Raw genomic sequence first — 17,317 nt, forward strand, 5'->3', positions numbered from 1 at the left:
TGAAAAACACTTGGTGGTGTAAGAAAAACACAAAGTTGTATGCTGCAGAATAAATAGCTATTTTCTGTTATATGGAAAGTTTTTTTTTTTTTATTTTAGGACCAAATTAAAGGCTTGTTAATATAAAACAATTACGTGCAATAGATTAGAGCCAATGTTAAGTCTCTTTCTTGTCTATTTTTTTTTTCAGCATGTGATTAACCTTTTAGCCCCTTTTGCATATGAACCCTGGCATAGCCATTCACTAAATAATGTGCGGGAGCATTAAAACCTCCACTCTGGTTTATTCTGCTTTTATTTAATATAAAAGCAAAATACTGAGAAGTAGGGCTGAGCAATAGGACTTAAAAGTGGTACTGCAAATTTTCTACCCTGCGGGAGATATGTAAATTAAAATTTTAATTCTAAGACTACATTTTAATACTTTGGGTGTAGTGTGCTCAAGGTTTTTACTCCAAACTAGTTGCTAAAACCATTATTCCTCAAGCAACATTTTTCTGCTTCATTCTCCTTCACTTACAACATTTTACTCTAACAGCTGTGAACTTATATCAAGGTAACTGAACCAAACTTGTTTTCAGAAACAGCATAACTTACAGATAAAAACAAGGATTACATAAATATGATAGCCATATATATATATGTTGACAAAAAAGACAGAATGCAAGACATTAGGCTGACAAACACAATACAGACAAGGCTGGGTTGTTTACTTGCCATTTAGAGTTCTAATTTATCTTGGCAAGTTATACAATACCAGATGTTATATGGACTAGTGTGTCATTTCTATGGGTGCAAGTGGATGATTCTTGCGCTGGACTGCACTCATTCTGTTTGCAGCATGGCCTTTTGTTTACAATGTGCTGTGCTTTCCTCAGTTAGACTCTTTACTGAGTTTTGTGTAACTTCATAGGAAAGCGTTACTTTTTCTGGCACATGTTGAAGTTCTCTTTTTTAAATAATAGTTGCTTTTCAGTCTTTTGTGACTGATACCGGTCACTGGCGCAGACCATGGTTTGGAAAAGTGGATCTCAGCTTTTAGGACCACAAAGACAGCACGGGCTATGAACTTTTAGGTTTTGCAACAGAGTGCACAACAGAGAGAAGAGATGAATACAGCTTTCTTTAAGGAAGTGCATAAACTCTGGTGATTTAATTCAAGTTTCTTCCAGTTACTAAAAATAGTGTCTGTTTATAGGCGCATTATTTGGTCCATCACAGATGCTCTGCTATGCTTTGTGCAGACCAGAAACTGATCCTGGTGATCCTTGAGACCTGTGCAGATTCAGACGAGTTTCAGAGGTGAAGGATAGCTGTGACAAATGATAGGCCATGATCTTTGGGCAGTGACATCTGTCATTAATACTCAACAGGAAGTGTTCAGAAATAGACTCGAGTTGCTTCAAATAATTGATATAATCAATTAAGCAAATAATTTTTACAGGTGAGTGAATCCTTTATAACACTGATTTCTAAAATAACCGTTCTGATCAGCTTTGATGGTCTACTAGTGTTAAATACTCAGCTGCAGTTAATAAACAGGACCATTTATGTCAATATGTTAACTGGAGATAGTCAAAACTATCTGGAGTATGTTGTTTACATCCCCATACTGGCCTCACAGTACTTCATTACAGTGGTTCTGAAGTCCCAAGTTGGAAATTCATTTAGAATCCTTAGATTTATACTTTATGAAAGGCATTAAGGTATGTATATTACATTTTACACATAAATCATTTAACTTCATTTAAATAATGAATACTGTTAGTAATTACACATATGGGGCAGCATGGTGGTGATGCTGCCTTGAAGTAGGGAGTTACATCCCCGGTGTTCCCTGCCTAGAGTTTGCATGTCATTCTGGCGGGTTTCCACAGTGTGCTTTGGCTTCTTTCTAAAGACATGCAGGTTTAAGGATTTGATGATGGTAAAATGATGACAGTGTATGTGCCTGCTTGTTTTCACCTTACGATAAGCTGATGCCCCATCCAGGGATTGTTTCTGCCTTGCACCCAAGTGTTCCTGCATTGATGGATGAAATCATTTAAGGTCCATCCTTTTCAGAGATATTGTGACAAGGTGTCCTCAGAATGTAACAGAGGTTTCAGGCAATTCAACACACAGCGAAGCTGAATATTTTTTTTACTATGATATCTCACACTGTCACCTAGTGGAATTTTCCAGATTTAAATAAAGTACATCCACAAGTATAAACAGTACACTGCTACTACTCTTACTGCAAAAGTGTCTGTAGGAGCAAATGTCATGTGAAGTTTTAGAACTCAGTTTTTATGGATAGGCACACAGTTTAATGACTTAATGTTTAATGAAATCAAGGCATACAACAAAAACAATGCCATATAAAAGTAGAAGTCAAGGAATCATTAAGTCAAATTTTTGATTCATAGTATCCACCACCTTTTGCTGATACAACAGCCTAACTGTGGTAACACTCTTGATTCAGAATGCCAGTAACTCTGCCTCTAGCAAAAAAAAACCAGACCATCACACTTCCTCCTCCATGATTTGACAGCTGACGTCAACAATGAGAAACCATTTTTTCATAAGCAACGGTGTACAAACATCCCGCATCAGTGGTGAACCGAAGTTTTCAAATTCTGATTCATCGGTCCATAAGACTTTCTTCCAGTATGCAGTAGTCCACAGTATTTCAAAGCCCCGTTTTGTCCTTTAAGGAATGGCTCTCTTAGTGCCACTTGCCCTGTCAAACCTGCAGCACAAAGTCTTCTCTTCACAGTAGAAACTGTTAAGCTGTGATTGAAGCTGCCCACGCAAGCTGGTGACCCTCAGAAACTTGTCTTCTGATTGGGTGATGACTTTGAGTCTGCCAGGTCTCTTCCTATCAGAGTTTATTCCAGTTTCCAATTGTCTTTGGATTGTGTAGGACACCACTATACTCACTACAACTATTTTTTCACACCATTTCTTTAAATTAAAGGCCTACACTTCTAACTGCAAGAAGGCTCGGCCTCACTTCATTTGTTAATTGCCGTTTTCTTACCAGAACCATGGAAATTTACAACATTCTATAGTGTAATATTGTCCAAGTAGTACTTCAGAGGGTGTAGTAACACAGTCTGTTATGCTCCGAGACAGTCAGAGGGTTCAAGTAATCAACAGTTAGGATACTTGTGCAAATTGTTTGCTTTAACATGCAATGTTTAATTAACTTTAATTGGTACAGAACATCTGTAGGTTGTAACCTATTAGTTGCTCCTCAAAGGCGAACTTTTCTAACATTCTAAAATTTCCTATTTTTCAGTTTTTCCTAACTTAAGCTTTTAAATTTAAACATTTGCCGTTTTTTTTTTTGTTTTGTTTTTTTAATTTCTTTTCACCATTTTAGGTCATTCACTGCATTTCAACTGATTAAATTTGAAGAAAAAAATGAGTTGTTCTAAAGCTTTTCACCAAAAGTATATATATTTGTGTATGTGTTGTGTTCTATGTAAATACTACTCTGAGAAAATATGCAAGAAAGAATTTTATTGTATCTTGTACACACACCTAGTTTATATATTAAAAAAAATAAATAAATAAATGGATAAATGCTATTTAGGACTGCACCAAAATTATATTTAGTTTCAACATGTCATAAAGGTAATTTTATCATGATCAGGCGATGAAACAGAGAGCTGAGCACTTTGAAATCAGCCAGGTAATTGATTTACATTCAGTTTCTTAGTCAAAGTAATTTACAATTAAAGAGTCCACCATAAAAATTATTGCAGCACCCCAATTCTAATTTCTACATCCCAAAACAGTGCATTTGTGTATAAAGCAGCAGTATGCAAGTATCTCACTACAAATTAAACAAACTAGTTAAGCAAGATAAAACAATCCAGTCCCAAACAGAGACTGAACTTCAATCTATGGCAAATACAGAAACATTCAGAAAAGGGCAGACCAACATTTCTGTTTGTTGGTAACAACTGTTTTAGAAAGATCACTTATCTCAGGTGTTCCCTAAATGTCAAGTGAAAAGCAACCATAACAAAAGATGCCTACCTTTTCTTTGTTGATTCCCCGGACAACATCAGACATCCTGGTCTCCAAGACAGGTTCTCCAAGCCTGCTTATTACACTGCCTGGGAGTGGAGGGAAGTTGGAGGTTGCTAGGTCAAACTTTGGTGCTGGAACTTTGCTCTCGGTGAGGGGCTGAGGTCTCTATTAAGAAACAGAAATAAACGCTTATTAGAACAATGTTAAACCATTCACAGGATCTTCAAATCCACAATACAAACATCTCATGTCTTGCAAATTTGCTCCCAGGATGAAGACTTACTGTGCTACGTTCATCTTCTCTTCTCCGTCTGCCTCCTCTGTAAGTGCTTCTTCTATTGAAATAAAGAAAAAAATATATTAAAAACACTTGCCAGGTCTACACCATAAGTAAAAGTAAGTTGCAGGCCCTCAGATCTCATAATCTTGGTGCTCATTGGGTAGGGCTTTGAAGGTCTCAGAGACAGGGGGGGGGGAGAAGAGAGGGGCTTTGACACATAGGAGGAGAAAAGTAAAAGAAGGATAGACTACAATAAGACAACAGAAGGAGAAATTCAGAAGAATGGGATCCTGACTCAAATTACTCCAAAGCCCAATATCCCTCTATGCGCAAATGTCTCTCATCATTGGGCCAAGGCACTTAAAGTACTGTAAGACAGCACTAGTTTAAATATAATGCAAGTTTAAATAGAAAAGCAGGATTGAAACATTTTTCACAAAGTCAATAACCTTACATGATCAACTAAAATATTAAATGACAAAAAGAGGAATCTGGCTGCAAATACGCAACCCCTACCAATCAAGTACTAGTTGGGTTTTTAAAACGCAGAGTTTTCTTTTTAATTGTGTACGCATATACAACGCCTAGTAAATTTAACTTACTAAACTATTTACTAAAAACATCATAGACTAGGAGGGAAACTAAGCAAAGGTATTCTTCAATTAAAAACTGTTCTCTAATCTTTTCATTTGACTCAAACATAACCAACAGCAAATTCTGCTTAATCAAAAGAACCAAAAATAAATACAGCAACAGCCAAAGAAGTAAAATACTGCGTGAAATAGATAACATTTATACTATATAATATACTTTACTTTGTTGTGATCTAAAGAAAAACCATGAAGAGGTATCAACTTCCAGGAGATAGTCACAGTCATGTGTCAATTTATAGCCATCCAAGCTGAGGCCATTCATACCTTGTCAATGCTCTCATTTTTTTTCTTAATAATAGAGGAGCTGGTACTTTTACTTCATAACCGATTTATTCAAACTGAATTCTCTACAAACATTTTCCCCAATGAAGTGCTACGAAACACCACAAATAAATGACGAGTTTTGAAGCCGTTCCAGAACCCCCCGCGATAGGTGAAAATCCGCGAAGTAGAAACCATATGTTTGTATGGTTATTTTTATATATTATACACTGTTAACATTATTATATCCCTCTAGACATGAAATAACACCCTTTAGTCAAAAGTTTAAACTGTGCTCCATGACAAGACAGAGATGACAGTTCTTTCTCACAGTGAAAAGAATGCAAACATATCTTCTCTTCAAAGGAGTGTCTGCATCAGGAGCAGAGAATTTCAGAGAGAGAGAGTGACAGATAAGCAAACAATCAAAAAATCTATACGTGCTGCTGGGCTTTTAAGTATGCGCACCGCGATAAAGCAGCCGCAAAGAAGCGAGCAATGTGAAGGTAGTCTTTCAGCATTTTTTTTTTTTAGAGTAGCATCCGTATCTTCTAGGCAAACAGCCCCTCTGCTCACACCCCCTCTCTGTCATGCACAGAGAATGTCAGAGAGGGTGAGAGAGAGAGAGAGAGAGAAAAGTAAACAATCAAGCACCGCTGAGGAAGCACATCGTATATCATTGAGGAGTTTTATTTAATACGTAATACATGCTTTGAACTTCTTCCACTTACGGATGGAGGCCACTGAGCTCATTGGGACCTTCAAAGCAGCAGAAATTTTTCTGTAACCTTCCCCAGATTTGTGCCTTGAGACAATCCTGTGTCGGAGGTCTACAGACAATTCCTTTGACTTCATGCTTGGTTTGTGCTCTGACATGAACTGTCACCTGTGGGACCTTCCATAGACAGGTGTGTGCCTTTCCAAATCATGTCCAATCAACTGAATTTACCACAGGTGGACTCCAATGAAGCTGCAGAAACATCTCAAGGATGATCAGGGGAAACAGGATGCACCTGAGCTCAATTTGAGCTTCATGGCAAAGGCTGTGAATACTTATGGACATGTGCTTTCTCAAATTTATTTTTAATAAATTTGCAAAAATCTCAAGTAAACGTTTTTCATGTTGTCATTATGGGGTGTTGTGTGTAGAATTCTGAGGAAAAAATTAATTTAATCCATTTTGGAATAAGGCTATACCTTAACAAAATGTGGAAAAAGTGATGCGCTGTGAATAATTTCAGGATGCACTGTATATATATTATAATATATATATTTTTATTTGCCTAAGCAGTTGGGACACATGCATATACTGTCTCATGCACAGCCTTCTCAAGATAGCACAGCCTGGAGACAGCTTTACATCCACAGTGGGAAATACTATTAAAAAGCAGGAGAGTACAAGACCATAAAACTCAGTAAAGGGAAGTCTAACATTTGGCAGTCATTTTCAATTGTTATCAATGGCAATCAAGTGGCATTTGCTTGCTGCGATAAATGTGCAAAAACAAGTCGATACAAGTCATGCACCTCAGATTTAAAATGCTACACATGTGCATTAGCGAAACTTCAAACTGACAGTCTTGCCAAACCTGTCAAAATTAACAACTACTGCTAAAAGCAAAGCACTGGATAAACGTGCAGATTTATTTTGCAAGGATATACAGCTTTACGACACAGTATCTGGTTCACCCGGCAGCCAAAAACAATAAGTCTGAAGTCTAAAAAGATACTGCCTCATCCAACGACTGTATGCAGCATGTGGCAGAAATAAAACAAAAAAAAAAGAGAAATGATATTGAATATGACATGCTAGACTGTCAATAATTATAGGTTTTGCTATCACAACTGACACTTGGAATGAAAACTTTTGAGAAACCCATCCATTATATTAATGAGAAGTACAATCATATGTCAAGGGTGCTTTTTGCAGCCCCACTCGAAGCAAGGTAGATTTAAATAGATGAAAGCATTTGTGCTTTACTCTTAAACTTAAGGAGTTTTCGTAATTGACATGATTGCTGTCTTGCATAGCTACACCAGATTAAACTGTAATCCCACATTCTTAACACAACTCTCTCAAGTGCTTTTGTACCAGCAGTGATGGAGAAAGCACTCAAAGTTGCACAGCTTCTGGTTAATGGTAAAAAAAATAAATAAATTTTAAAAAAAAATCAGTGTTTAAAACATACTAGACAACAAGGCAAGCTTATGAGGTCACACAAACTGTATGTGGAGATAAGATTGGACACTAATTTCAATATGCTGAATTCAGTGTTGCAGCAGTGTCAACAAAAAGATACAACTGTGGTTTCTTTCTGAAACCGTTCAAAGATGGTACAACTGATTTAGAATCAGATATTAAGACATCTGAAAAGAATTTCTCAACAAACTCCTATGCACATGCTTGACAAAGTGGCAATATTTCTCAAGCCAAACTATTTCTATACCTTTCACTTAAGAGGATTGCAAAGGTTCAGGAAAAGAAGATTTGTAATAATTTATAATAATCGCACCTTAATGCAACTGCACTAAATCAAAGAGCTCAATGAAGTTCACTGGACAGCTGTTTTCCTCTTAGAGCTTGCAAGAGAAGAGGAGATGCCTTTACATTCAAAGTGCTTTGCATGGTTATAAGTGTGCTTGTGAAAGAGACGTACAGACTTGTGCTGAGAAATTATTCAAGTCCAGTCGGAAGAGAAGAGGAGATGCCTTTACATTCAAAGTGCTTTGCATGGTTATAAGTGTGCTTGTGAAAGAGACGTACAGACTTGTGCTGAGAAATTATTCAAGTCCAGTCGGAAGATCTTTATTAAATACTGATGAAGCAAAATTGTCACCCAAAAGTGATAACACCAAGTAGGGCAAACAGGTGAAACATTCAGCCACTTTTATGTACAGAACAATGTTAAAAAGGCTTATCAACCATACACGTCTTTTTCTTAATGGAATCATTGTGTTTCTGCAGGGGGAAGCGTGACAAAAAAGTCAAGGTGCAGGTGGGAACGGGACAAATGAGGCCAAGAGTATGCAGGAGCAGGATGGTGTACTGCAGGAGCTTGTGGGTGCAGGTTTAAAAAAAACAGTTCTGCGCAGACCTCTACCACAAAACACAGAGCACAGCACTCTGAAACTGTTGCTCAGGAAGGGGGCTGAACAACATGACAAAAGCTTGGCAGCAGCTGTGTAGAACCCTAAAGAAGGGAGGCAGAGAATCTAATATCTGTTTGTGTTGCTCTGTACTGTTATATATAATGTATGCATACCAGTGACCAACATAGGACCCATAGTTACACTGACCTGTATACTTTGTGACTGACCAATCTGAAATACAGCCAAATGGCTGGTTGCCAGATGGAGTCTAAGCTAATGCACGACTGTACAGTAATCAGGTCAATTCTTGCAGCTCGTAGATGCTTGCTCCAGGACACTAAAACTCAAGGATAACTGTTCTAAACCTACTTAAATCCTTGAGGAATGTGAAAAACAAGAGATCATCATTCAGTACATCAAGCTCATTTAACTATCCTATCAAGATACTTCTTAAAAGTTGTCAAGGCTTCTGTTTCAACTATATGGTTTGGTAGTCTGTTGATTCCCCCTGACTCTTTGCATAAAGTGCTTTCTGGCTTCAGTCCTGTATTTACTTCCACTTGATCTGTATTGGGGCGGCACAGTGGGTAGCGCTGCTGCCTCGCAGTTAGGCGACCCGGGATCACTTCCCGAGTCCTCCCTGCGTGGAGTTTGTATGTTCTCCCCATGTCTGCGTGGGTTTCCTCCCACAGTCCAAAGACATGCAGGTTAGGTGCATTGGCAATCCTAAATTGTCCCTGGTGGGTGCTTGGGGTGTGGGTGTGTGCATGCATGCCCTGCGGTTGGGCTGGCGTCCTGCCCAGGGTTTGTTTCCTGCCTTGCGCCCGGTGTTGGCTGGGATTGGCTCCAGCAGACCCCCCGTGACCCTGTAGTTAGGATATAGCGGGTTGGATGAATGAATGGATGATCTGTATTGGTGTCAGAGTATGTGATCCATGATTTAGTTTAAAGAACTCTGCTGGATCTACTTTATTAATGTCATTCCCAGGCAGACTCCTGTGCTTAAGACTCAAAAGGTTTAATTCTCCAAGTCTGTCAGGGTAACCCATGTTCTTAGGTCCTAGGAAGCAAATGGTCGCTGTCCTCTGAATCTCTCCCAAGTGTTGCTATGTCTGTCTTTGATGACTAGAAATGTGCACATTATTCCAGATATGGTCTCACTAGTGGCATTATATATAGCCTGATGTGCTGGTCAAACACACTTTCAGCATATACTGTAATTTCACAGAAATTACTTCACATAATTGCAGAATTCTAGCAACTATCATGAAAATAGCAAGTACTGGAATTTCAGCATTTGAGTAGCAAAAATTGAAACCTAGTCATGCTTTTCAAATGAAGCAGTGGAAGAACTTAAATTACATTTAAATGAGTCTGATGATAAACAGAAGGTTCAAATATTCCACCATTCACAAACTCAGCCTTACTGGAGTTGAACTATTGAATAATGTTCAGATTAGTGGTGCTAAGAGCTTTTATCAATGTACAAAATGCTAAAGTTGCAGGTGCACTGTAAAGTAGACTAAGCTAGAACTATCAATCTTCAATTCAATTGCATCTGGCCTGAAAAATTAACCTTGGGGAACTTTCCATTAAGTGGACAGAAATTAATCTAGAGTGACATCTCTAACACAGAAGTGGAGCTGACAAGGATAAGTGCAAATAAGGTGCTTGTGGTGATGGCAAACAGGCAACACCCGCTGTGCATAAATACATCACCCCACCCCACCCCTAACAAATGCTACTTCAGTGTAATGATCACGTCTGAACCCTCATTTTACTTTCAGGGCATTGAGATGTAGAAATCAAAAAATTTGAGAGGCAAGCCAGATTTAAAAGAGAACTGTAAGTGGCTAGGATGTCACAAACAAGAACAGATCTTGTGGCTGCTGTTCTGAATGTTGGAATCCTGACTAAAATATATGGTTTGCAAGGAGTGTGGCGACTGAACTATGGACTAACCTTTGCCTTAAACTACAGGTGTGCTCAGAAGTTTACATATCCGGGCAAAATTTGTGAAATATCGGCCACTGTTTGGAAAATATAACTAATCATGCAGAATGCTTTTCTTTTAATTAGGGAGTGTGCTCAGAGGAAGCAATTTATTATCTCATAATTGTGGATGCCCTTTGTCAATCATAGTAACAACAGCAATCAGCCAAATGTACCTGATCTTATGTATACATACCCTTCAATGTTAGGGCGGATAATATACACATAAGTTGAAACACACAGGTTCAAGTTAAGAGTAGTTAAGGGAGTGTCCACACCAGTAAATCTTTTGATTGTAATTAGTGTCTGTGCATAAATGGTCAATTTAAATTCATGCAGTGCTGCACTTATTCAATTTAACTACTGAATAAAAAGCCATGGGGAAAGCAAAAGAAATGTCAAAGGACGAGCTAAAAAAGGTTGCTGAATTATATAAAACAGGAAAAGGATATATATAAAAAAAAAAAAAAAAGATATAAAAAGATAACCAGAGATCTGAAAAATGCCTGACATTAGTGTTCAAACTCTAATTAAAAAAGTTAGGGGTTCTGTTACCAGGCCACGGTCAGACAGACCAATGGGGATTTCACCTACAAGCCACTTCAGCCAAGATACAGGCTTCTCTGCAAACAAGTGGTGTGGCAGTTTCAAGATGCACAATTAGGTGGTACTAAAACAAAAATGGTCTGCACAGCTGAGTTGCAAGAAAAAGAGCCTTTACTGTGCCAACACCACAAAAGAACCAATTTGCAATATGCCAAAAAGCAGCTAAACAAGCCTCAAAACCTCTGGAACAAAGTCCTTTGGAGAAATGAGAACAATGAACTTTACAGTCACAGCTGTGTTTGGAGAGAACGTATAAAGACCCATGATGAAAAGTACACCATCTCTATTGTGAAGCAAGAAGTGGATCTCATGTTCTGGAGGGGTGTGAGCCATAGCGGCACAGGTAACTTGGGGAAAACTGATGGCAAGATGAAAGCAGCAAGTTACTGGAAAATCAGGATTCGGGTTAGTCAGTCTGAAAGCTGTGCATGGGACACACTTGGATCTTTAAACATGATAATGATCAAAAAGTGAAGGTGCTGGAGTGGTCATCACAGTCTCCTGACCTCAATATCATTAAGGCACTTTAGGGAGATCTAAAAAGTGCAGTTCATGCAAACAACCCAAGTACTTACTGGACTTAAGAGGCTTTTTGCCAAGAAGAATGGGCAGCTCTACCATCTTAGAAAATCAAGGGCTTCACCCACAACTATCACAAAACACTGAATACCATCATTGATGCCAAAGGGGTACACAGTATTAAGAATAGTATAAAAAAGTTTGAACAGGGACCAACTTATTATTTTCCTTATTATTATGTTGTGTTTAATGGTTGTACTATTCTGTGATTATTCTATAGTTTAATTTGGATTCAACTAAAAGTAAATTAAATGTCTTTAGTACACATCTTACAAATTCTGCCACGGTATGTAAACCTATAAGCACAAATCTACACAACTTAAATATAAAAACAAACTTTGCTCTTTATCATTGTCCATTGGTTGTAAAATATTTGAGGAAACAAAAAAAAAAACAGGGAAATACTAACATAGTCCCCCCCTCACCTGGTAGTACATCTGAGCTCACCAAGAAGCTGATTTCTTATTCACAGACCAACAAAATTTGACATGCCTATAAAGGGAACTTACACAACTGTTTCTTGCTCCAAAATAATTTTAATGCTACAAAAGCAAAACGAAACTACTGCTTGCCATGAAGAGTACTCTAAATATTACTATTATTCAATTGTCAATATAAGAAAGAAGAAAATGACAAACAGTTTTCCAAAGGTATCTGGTACTGTCAAAATTATAACTTGCTTCATTTCTTCTAGTAAACTGGAAAAAGGGGAAAATGACAATGTGCAAATCCTTTTAAATATGTTGTTCTTCTTCTACTACTATTACTACAAAAGTGTCTCTCTGTTCAAATTCAACAGGGGGATTTTCTCTAAATGCCTACCTGCCTCTTCCAGCCCCGCTACTTTCCCCATTCTGCTCAGAAATCAGACTGGATGAGTCCTTCACAGAGTAAGTGCTAGCCAGTTCTTGGGGTCCTAAAATGGAGCCAGCCTGCCTTGGAGTCTGGGGGCTTCGTGACGTGGGTCCTACCAGTCCATCCAACAGAGGCACAGTCCCCACTGTAGGAGGTATATCTACTGATCGTAGATGAGGCTTTATGTGGTTCCTGAGGCAAGGGAAAGGATAAGGAGGACAGACATTAGATTGGCATTTAGTAAGGAATTGCATCAGGAATATGGGCACAGTATAAAACAAACAATTTGAAAACACCCAGGTTTCAATGTACTGATATTTGTAGTTCAAAAAAACACCCCAAAGTTCTGAAGGTGCTTTGGTTTTGTATTAAAATGCAAAGACTGATGGAAGTAAGATTTTTTTTTCACATTTGTGGAAATCCATATTAAGGGATCCTAAAATAATCCTGTCATATCAGTATAAGCAACAACTATACTTTTTCAAACTTACGAAATTTAAGTCTGTTTAAGGAGTGACCTAACAGCCCTTTCTGTGTTGGCTATACCATTTTCCACAACTTTTTTTTGGCAGCCTCTTTAATCCACATAAAAAGGTATGACAGAAACCACAAAACCATATAAAGAAACATGACTGAGAAATCAGACTGAAACATGGATATTCTATAATACTCTAAACCACTTCTAGTACAATAATTTATCAGTGATAGTCAAGGCAGATATATTATCTTCTCCTGAATAAAGGATAGCAGTGATGACAAAATTGAAGACTAAAATATCACAGTACAGGATAAGATTACATAAAAACAAACAAGATTCAAATTTCCCTTCAGTAGGCACTTAAGGCTTAGGAATGACAAATGTCGTAAATATTGATAAAGCACTAATATTTAGATTTGCTACTCTTCAAATATATCTTAGGTAATGTGATCTTCAGGCATCATTTAAACTCCATGGCGTTATGTTTAGATATGGAAACAAACTTAAACGTCTGCATTTTTTACAACAAGAAAGTGTTGTGTGTAACAAAAAACATTTAAGTACTAAAATGACAACAAATACAGTAGGTAAGGTTTTTCTAGTGTCCACTGCTGTAGTGATATAGATCTAGTTTACATCTATCATTTGATATGTTTTGAGAAAGACACCGACGCATGACCCAAAGGCACAATCAGGACAGTAGAAATGTTTCTTTTGCCCTCTTCCTGTTGCTTGTGCGTGAGATGGTAGAATGTCAGTGCCTGAGCTGTATGAGCGATGCCACTCATTGGGTTATTGTAGGCTACGACAGAGCATGGATTAGTGACTTCCATATTTTCCCCTAACACCGACATTGATAGTTACTACATTGTGAACAGTGCTTAGAGAGCCAACGTCTTTTTGATCTTTCATTTGATCGCAGTAACTTTCATCTTTGCCATCTACCTACTTGCACCACAGTGAATCTTCAATGGACCGAATTCGCCAGGCATTTCCTGGTGGTTCAGTAGTACAGTGCCCTTACCCATCTGTTTCACTATCCATGTCAACGTCTGCTGAACTATTCACTTTATCATCACTATTGCTTGACTGAACTAATGCTTCAGTTTCATTTGTTCTACAACTGGCATTACAGTGTCATTTATCATACAATTGTTTTGGTTGAAGGCTCCGCCATACACATGAATATTGATGAGCTACCATAAAATGGTGAAAAACTGAAATACAAATGATTTATTTGCATCATGTTGTCATTTTATCCACTAGATAGCGGCAGAGTATCATCCCGAGCATTTCTCAGGCTTGATGCTGAACATTGGATCAAAACAGCTTGTCTTGGTAGACAAAGATTTCAAAGAGTATATGGGTTAACACAAAGGAGGTTTTAAAACAAAACACACATGCAAGTTAAGAATTTCACTGTACTAAATATGATAAATTTAAACTTGACACCCAGGGCTATGGAGTCAGAAAAGGATTTGTAAAATATACCAAGTTAACACAAGTGAACATAACAAGTTTTAGTGGTATTAATGCAGTTAGAAAGGTTTCACTAATAACCAATTAGCATTAACACATGACTAAGGATATGCTAAGGGAGTTTACCATTAGGACATCGAAGGAACTATTATTGAAAATGGGTCTTTGCCTACCTATGTGAGTAATAAATTAAAAATCAAGTCATTTCAAGTAGTATTTGCCATTATACACACTAGTAATGCATTGGCTGTATTTTTAAATCAATTTAATAGTATCTTGATAAAAATGTACTAACTTCTATTAAAAGCACAAAAATTCCTCGGTGACCTCAAACCTTTGATCAGTACTGTATATTGGCTTACATTAGAGAAGTCAGGGTACGATCCATAAATTGAGGAGTCAGAATCAAATGTTTTGTGAACCGACTCCACAGCCCTGGCCACACCAGTAACAGAACCTGGAAGTGGACTGGGGTGAAGGAGAAATCTTAGCAAAATGAAAAAACGATATCGGCAAGGATTAAAGCAATTCTAGGCCATATAAGGTGTTGTGCAAGATAGACCTGTAAGTGAAATGTCAGACAAAGAAGGAGAGCAGGCAAGTAGCTGACTTTTCAGAATTATGAAATCCATGCTAGCTGAATGTATGCCAATGATTTATATAACAATCACCAAAACAAGAAACACATTAACAGTAAGCACTTACCGACTTCTATGAAATGGGCGACCAAGGCTCAGTGAGCTGGTGCTCGACTTGTAACTTCCCGCAGGGCTAAAGCCATTAACAAAACTGCTATTGGGAAAAGGAGCCTAGGGAATAGTGAAAAGGAGGGTGATAAGTATTGGATATATTAACTAACAGTAAAACATGACCTAGACAAACTTAAAAGGATGGACTGCAGAAAGAAACATTAAAATAAGTGCAATCTTGCCTTCATGGGAAACAATTAAATTTTTAATCAGTCATCTTCTACACCAATCTGCTACATTAAAAAGTACTGCATAAAACAGCAAGTGTCACTGACAACGCAGGAGACAAAGTGTTGCTTCTGAAGTGCAGCTGGCTGCAAGATGTTGGTTCTGGTTCTTGGAGATCCCCAGATACCTCACCATTGTAACACAATGCCAACAAAGATCAATAAGCTATTGATACCTGGAAGTTCAACATTCAGCATTATCATCTGCACTTGCAATCTCTACACTAAAGAGAGCTAGGACTACCTGAGGACCCCCACTGGTGATACTTATTTTGTCTAGGGTGATTTTGAGAAGCAGCTAAATCTGGCGCTCTTGTAGAGGCAGCTAGATGTGGATGTTCTCATTTCTAGACATACACAACAATCCAAGGCTCTGAAAATTAATAAAGTTTGATATCAACCTGTGGCTCAACCAACATAGCTTACAACACATCAGAGCGCAAAGTCACTCCATACTTTGTACTAATGGAGATGCAGGCATCAATGTAGCATACTGCTGATTGAAGATGATGTTAAAGTTAAACGAGTACAAGAAATCAAAGAACTTTTCTTTAGGTGGTATTCAGTTTGCATCAATATTTGTTTGGTCTGTCTTAAGTCATTTCACTCCCAAGTCCCAAGACACACACAGGCGCACGAGAGAGAGAGAGAGACATACACACACACAGTGGGCGCACGTGCATTGTTGCAATGTTAATTTTCCTGGTTGTTTATTAAATTACGGATTTTTCAAATGTTAATTTTTTCCCTGTGCTTAAAACTCATTAAAAAAAGTGTTTTTAGCAAGCGGTTCGTAGTGCTATAGTGTGAACTCTTGCAGTGTTAGTTTTCTCTGTTCAAGGTTTTCTCAGTGTTATTCAATGTTTTTACATTTAGTTTACTATTACGCTGTGCATTCTATGGTATACTCAACTATATTTGTGATTAAAAACTTAAAATATATATTTACATACAATTAATCCATTCCAAACCGTACGAGCTGTATTTGCATACAATCCTATGGGGGTGGGGGGGGGGATTTGAATTACTTGGGTTCACGACCAAATTGGGTTCGACCAGAGTTTTGGAACGAATTATGGTTGTAAACCGAGGTTCCAGTGTATTAATGTCAGAGAAAATAACAGGCATTTTATGGAAATACAAACCAGTATTACTGCAAGAGAAAATTAAAGGCACACAATACAGTGACGCATATTACAGCCACATACAAGATCATTTGCCATTTAATATAGACGGATTCCAACTAATGTTCATGCACGACTGTTCTAGCGCCCCTTATTGTAACGGGCTTAAAGTCTAGTTCTATAATAAATGCTGCAAGTCATCCTAGACAAACGCATCAGCCAAACAAGTCTATGAATAAAAATAAGACACACAAAAAAAAAAAAAAAATCCAGGTGTCTGAAAATTTCCCACTTGGTACATTTCAGCCAAAACAAAGGCCTCTTGATAATAAAAGAATCATCCCTGCTGCTCAAGAACAGCAAATTTTCTTTACAATCTATACTCACCAGTGGAGTTTCAAAGTATGGAGCAGGTGATGACGGCCAAGGCTGAGGTACCATGCTGTACAGGTACTGGTGTTGGGGACTGTAAACAGGCTGCATGAAAAGAGGTGAGGTGTACTGTGTCTGAGTTTGTGTTTGCTGGGGGTACACACTTGAGTCTAGCCCACGGTAACCATTCTTGGCAAAGAACGTGTTGATGGCTTTTATCCTGGCCTGAAAAGCAAACAGGTAAGTGTCAATTCAGCAGTGGTTATTCTTAGAAGGTGCATTATATTCTTGACTGGCTCAGAAACAGAACACATAAGAGAAAAACGTACTAATTATAACACAAAGTCTCTTCAAGAGCAGGCTAACTGGTCTATAATTGCATATGCTACTGACTAGAGTGTGTTATCATGTGCTGTTTGTATATTGAAGTCTGTCAGTGTTGATAATATACCCATTGCTCCAAAGTCCAGGTCAAATCTAACAAGACAGAAGCAGGAGGTTTTTGGTTTCTGCATAGAGACTAACAACTCATCTGTAAATTTCTTTACT

General features: G+C 37.9%; 1 protein-coding gene and 1 pseudogene across 4 annotated transcripts in view; one reads left to right on the forward strand and one right to left on the reverse strand.

Moving 5' to 3' along the window:
* larp4ab (La ribonucleoprotein 4Ab) overlaps positions 1-17,317 on the reverse strand; it is a 120,357-nt gene that overhangs the window by 8,481 nt on the left and 94,559 nt on the right. For 3 of the 4 annotated variants that reach the window (XM_039746729.1, XM_039746730.1, XM_039746731.1), the window contains exons 9-13: positions 16,784-16,993; positions 15,002-15,105; positions 12,307-12,531; positions 4,307-4,358; positions 4,030-4,188 (exon numbers count right to left, since the gene is read on the reverse strand). In XM_039746729.1, the coding sequence (XP_039602663.1) occupies positions 4,030-4,188; positions 4,307-4,358; positions 12,307-12,531; positions 15,002-15,105; positions 16,784-16,993 (750 nt within the window). The remainder of the gene's footprint in view (positions 1-4,029; positions 4,189-4,306; positions 4,359-12,306; positions 12,532-15,001; positions 15,106-16,783; positions 16,994-17,317) is intronic. The other variant, XM_039746732.1, reaches the window with a different exon arrangement.
* LOC120526728 lies at positions 15,361-16,519 on the forward strand (annotated as a pseudogene).

Source organism: Polypterus senegalus, chromosome 3, assembly GCF_016835505.1.
Source record: "Polypterus senegalus isolate Bchr_013 chromosome 3, ASM1683550v1, whole genome shotgun sequence".
NCBI lineage: Eukaryota > Metazoa > Chordata > Cladistia > Polypteriformes > Polypteridae > Polypterus > Polypterus senegalus.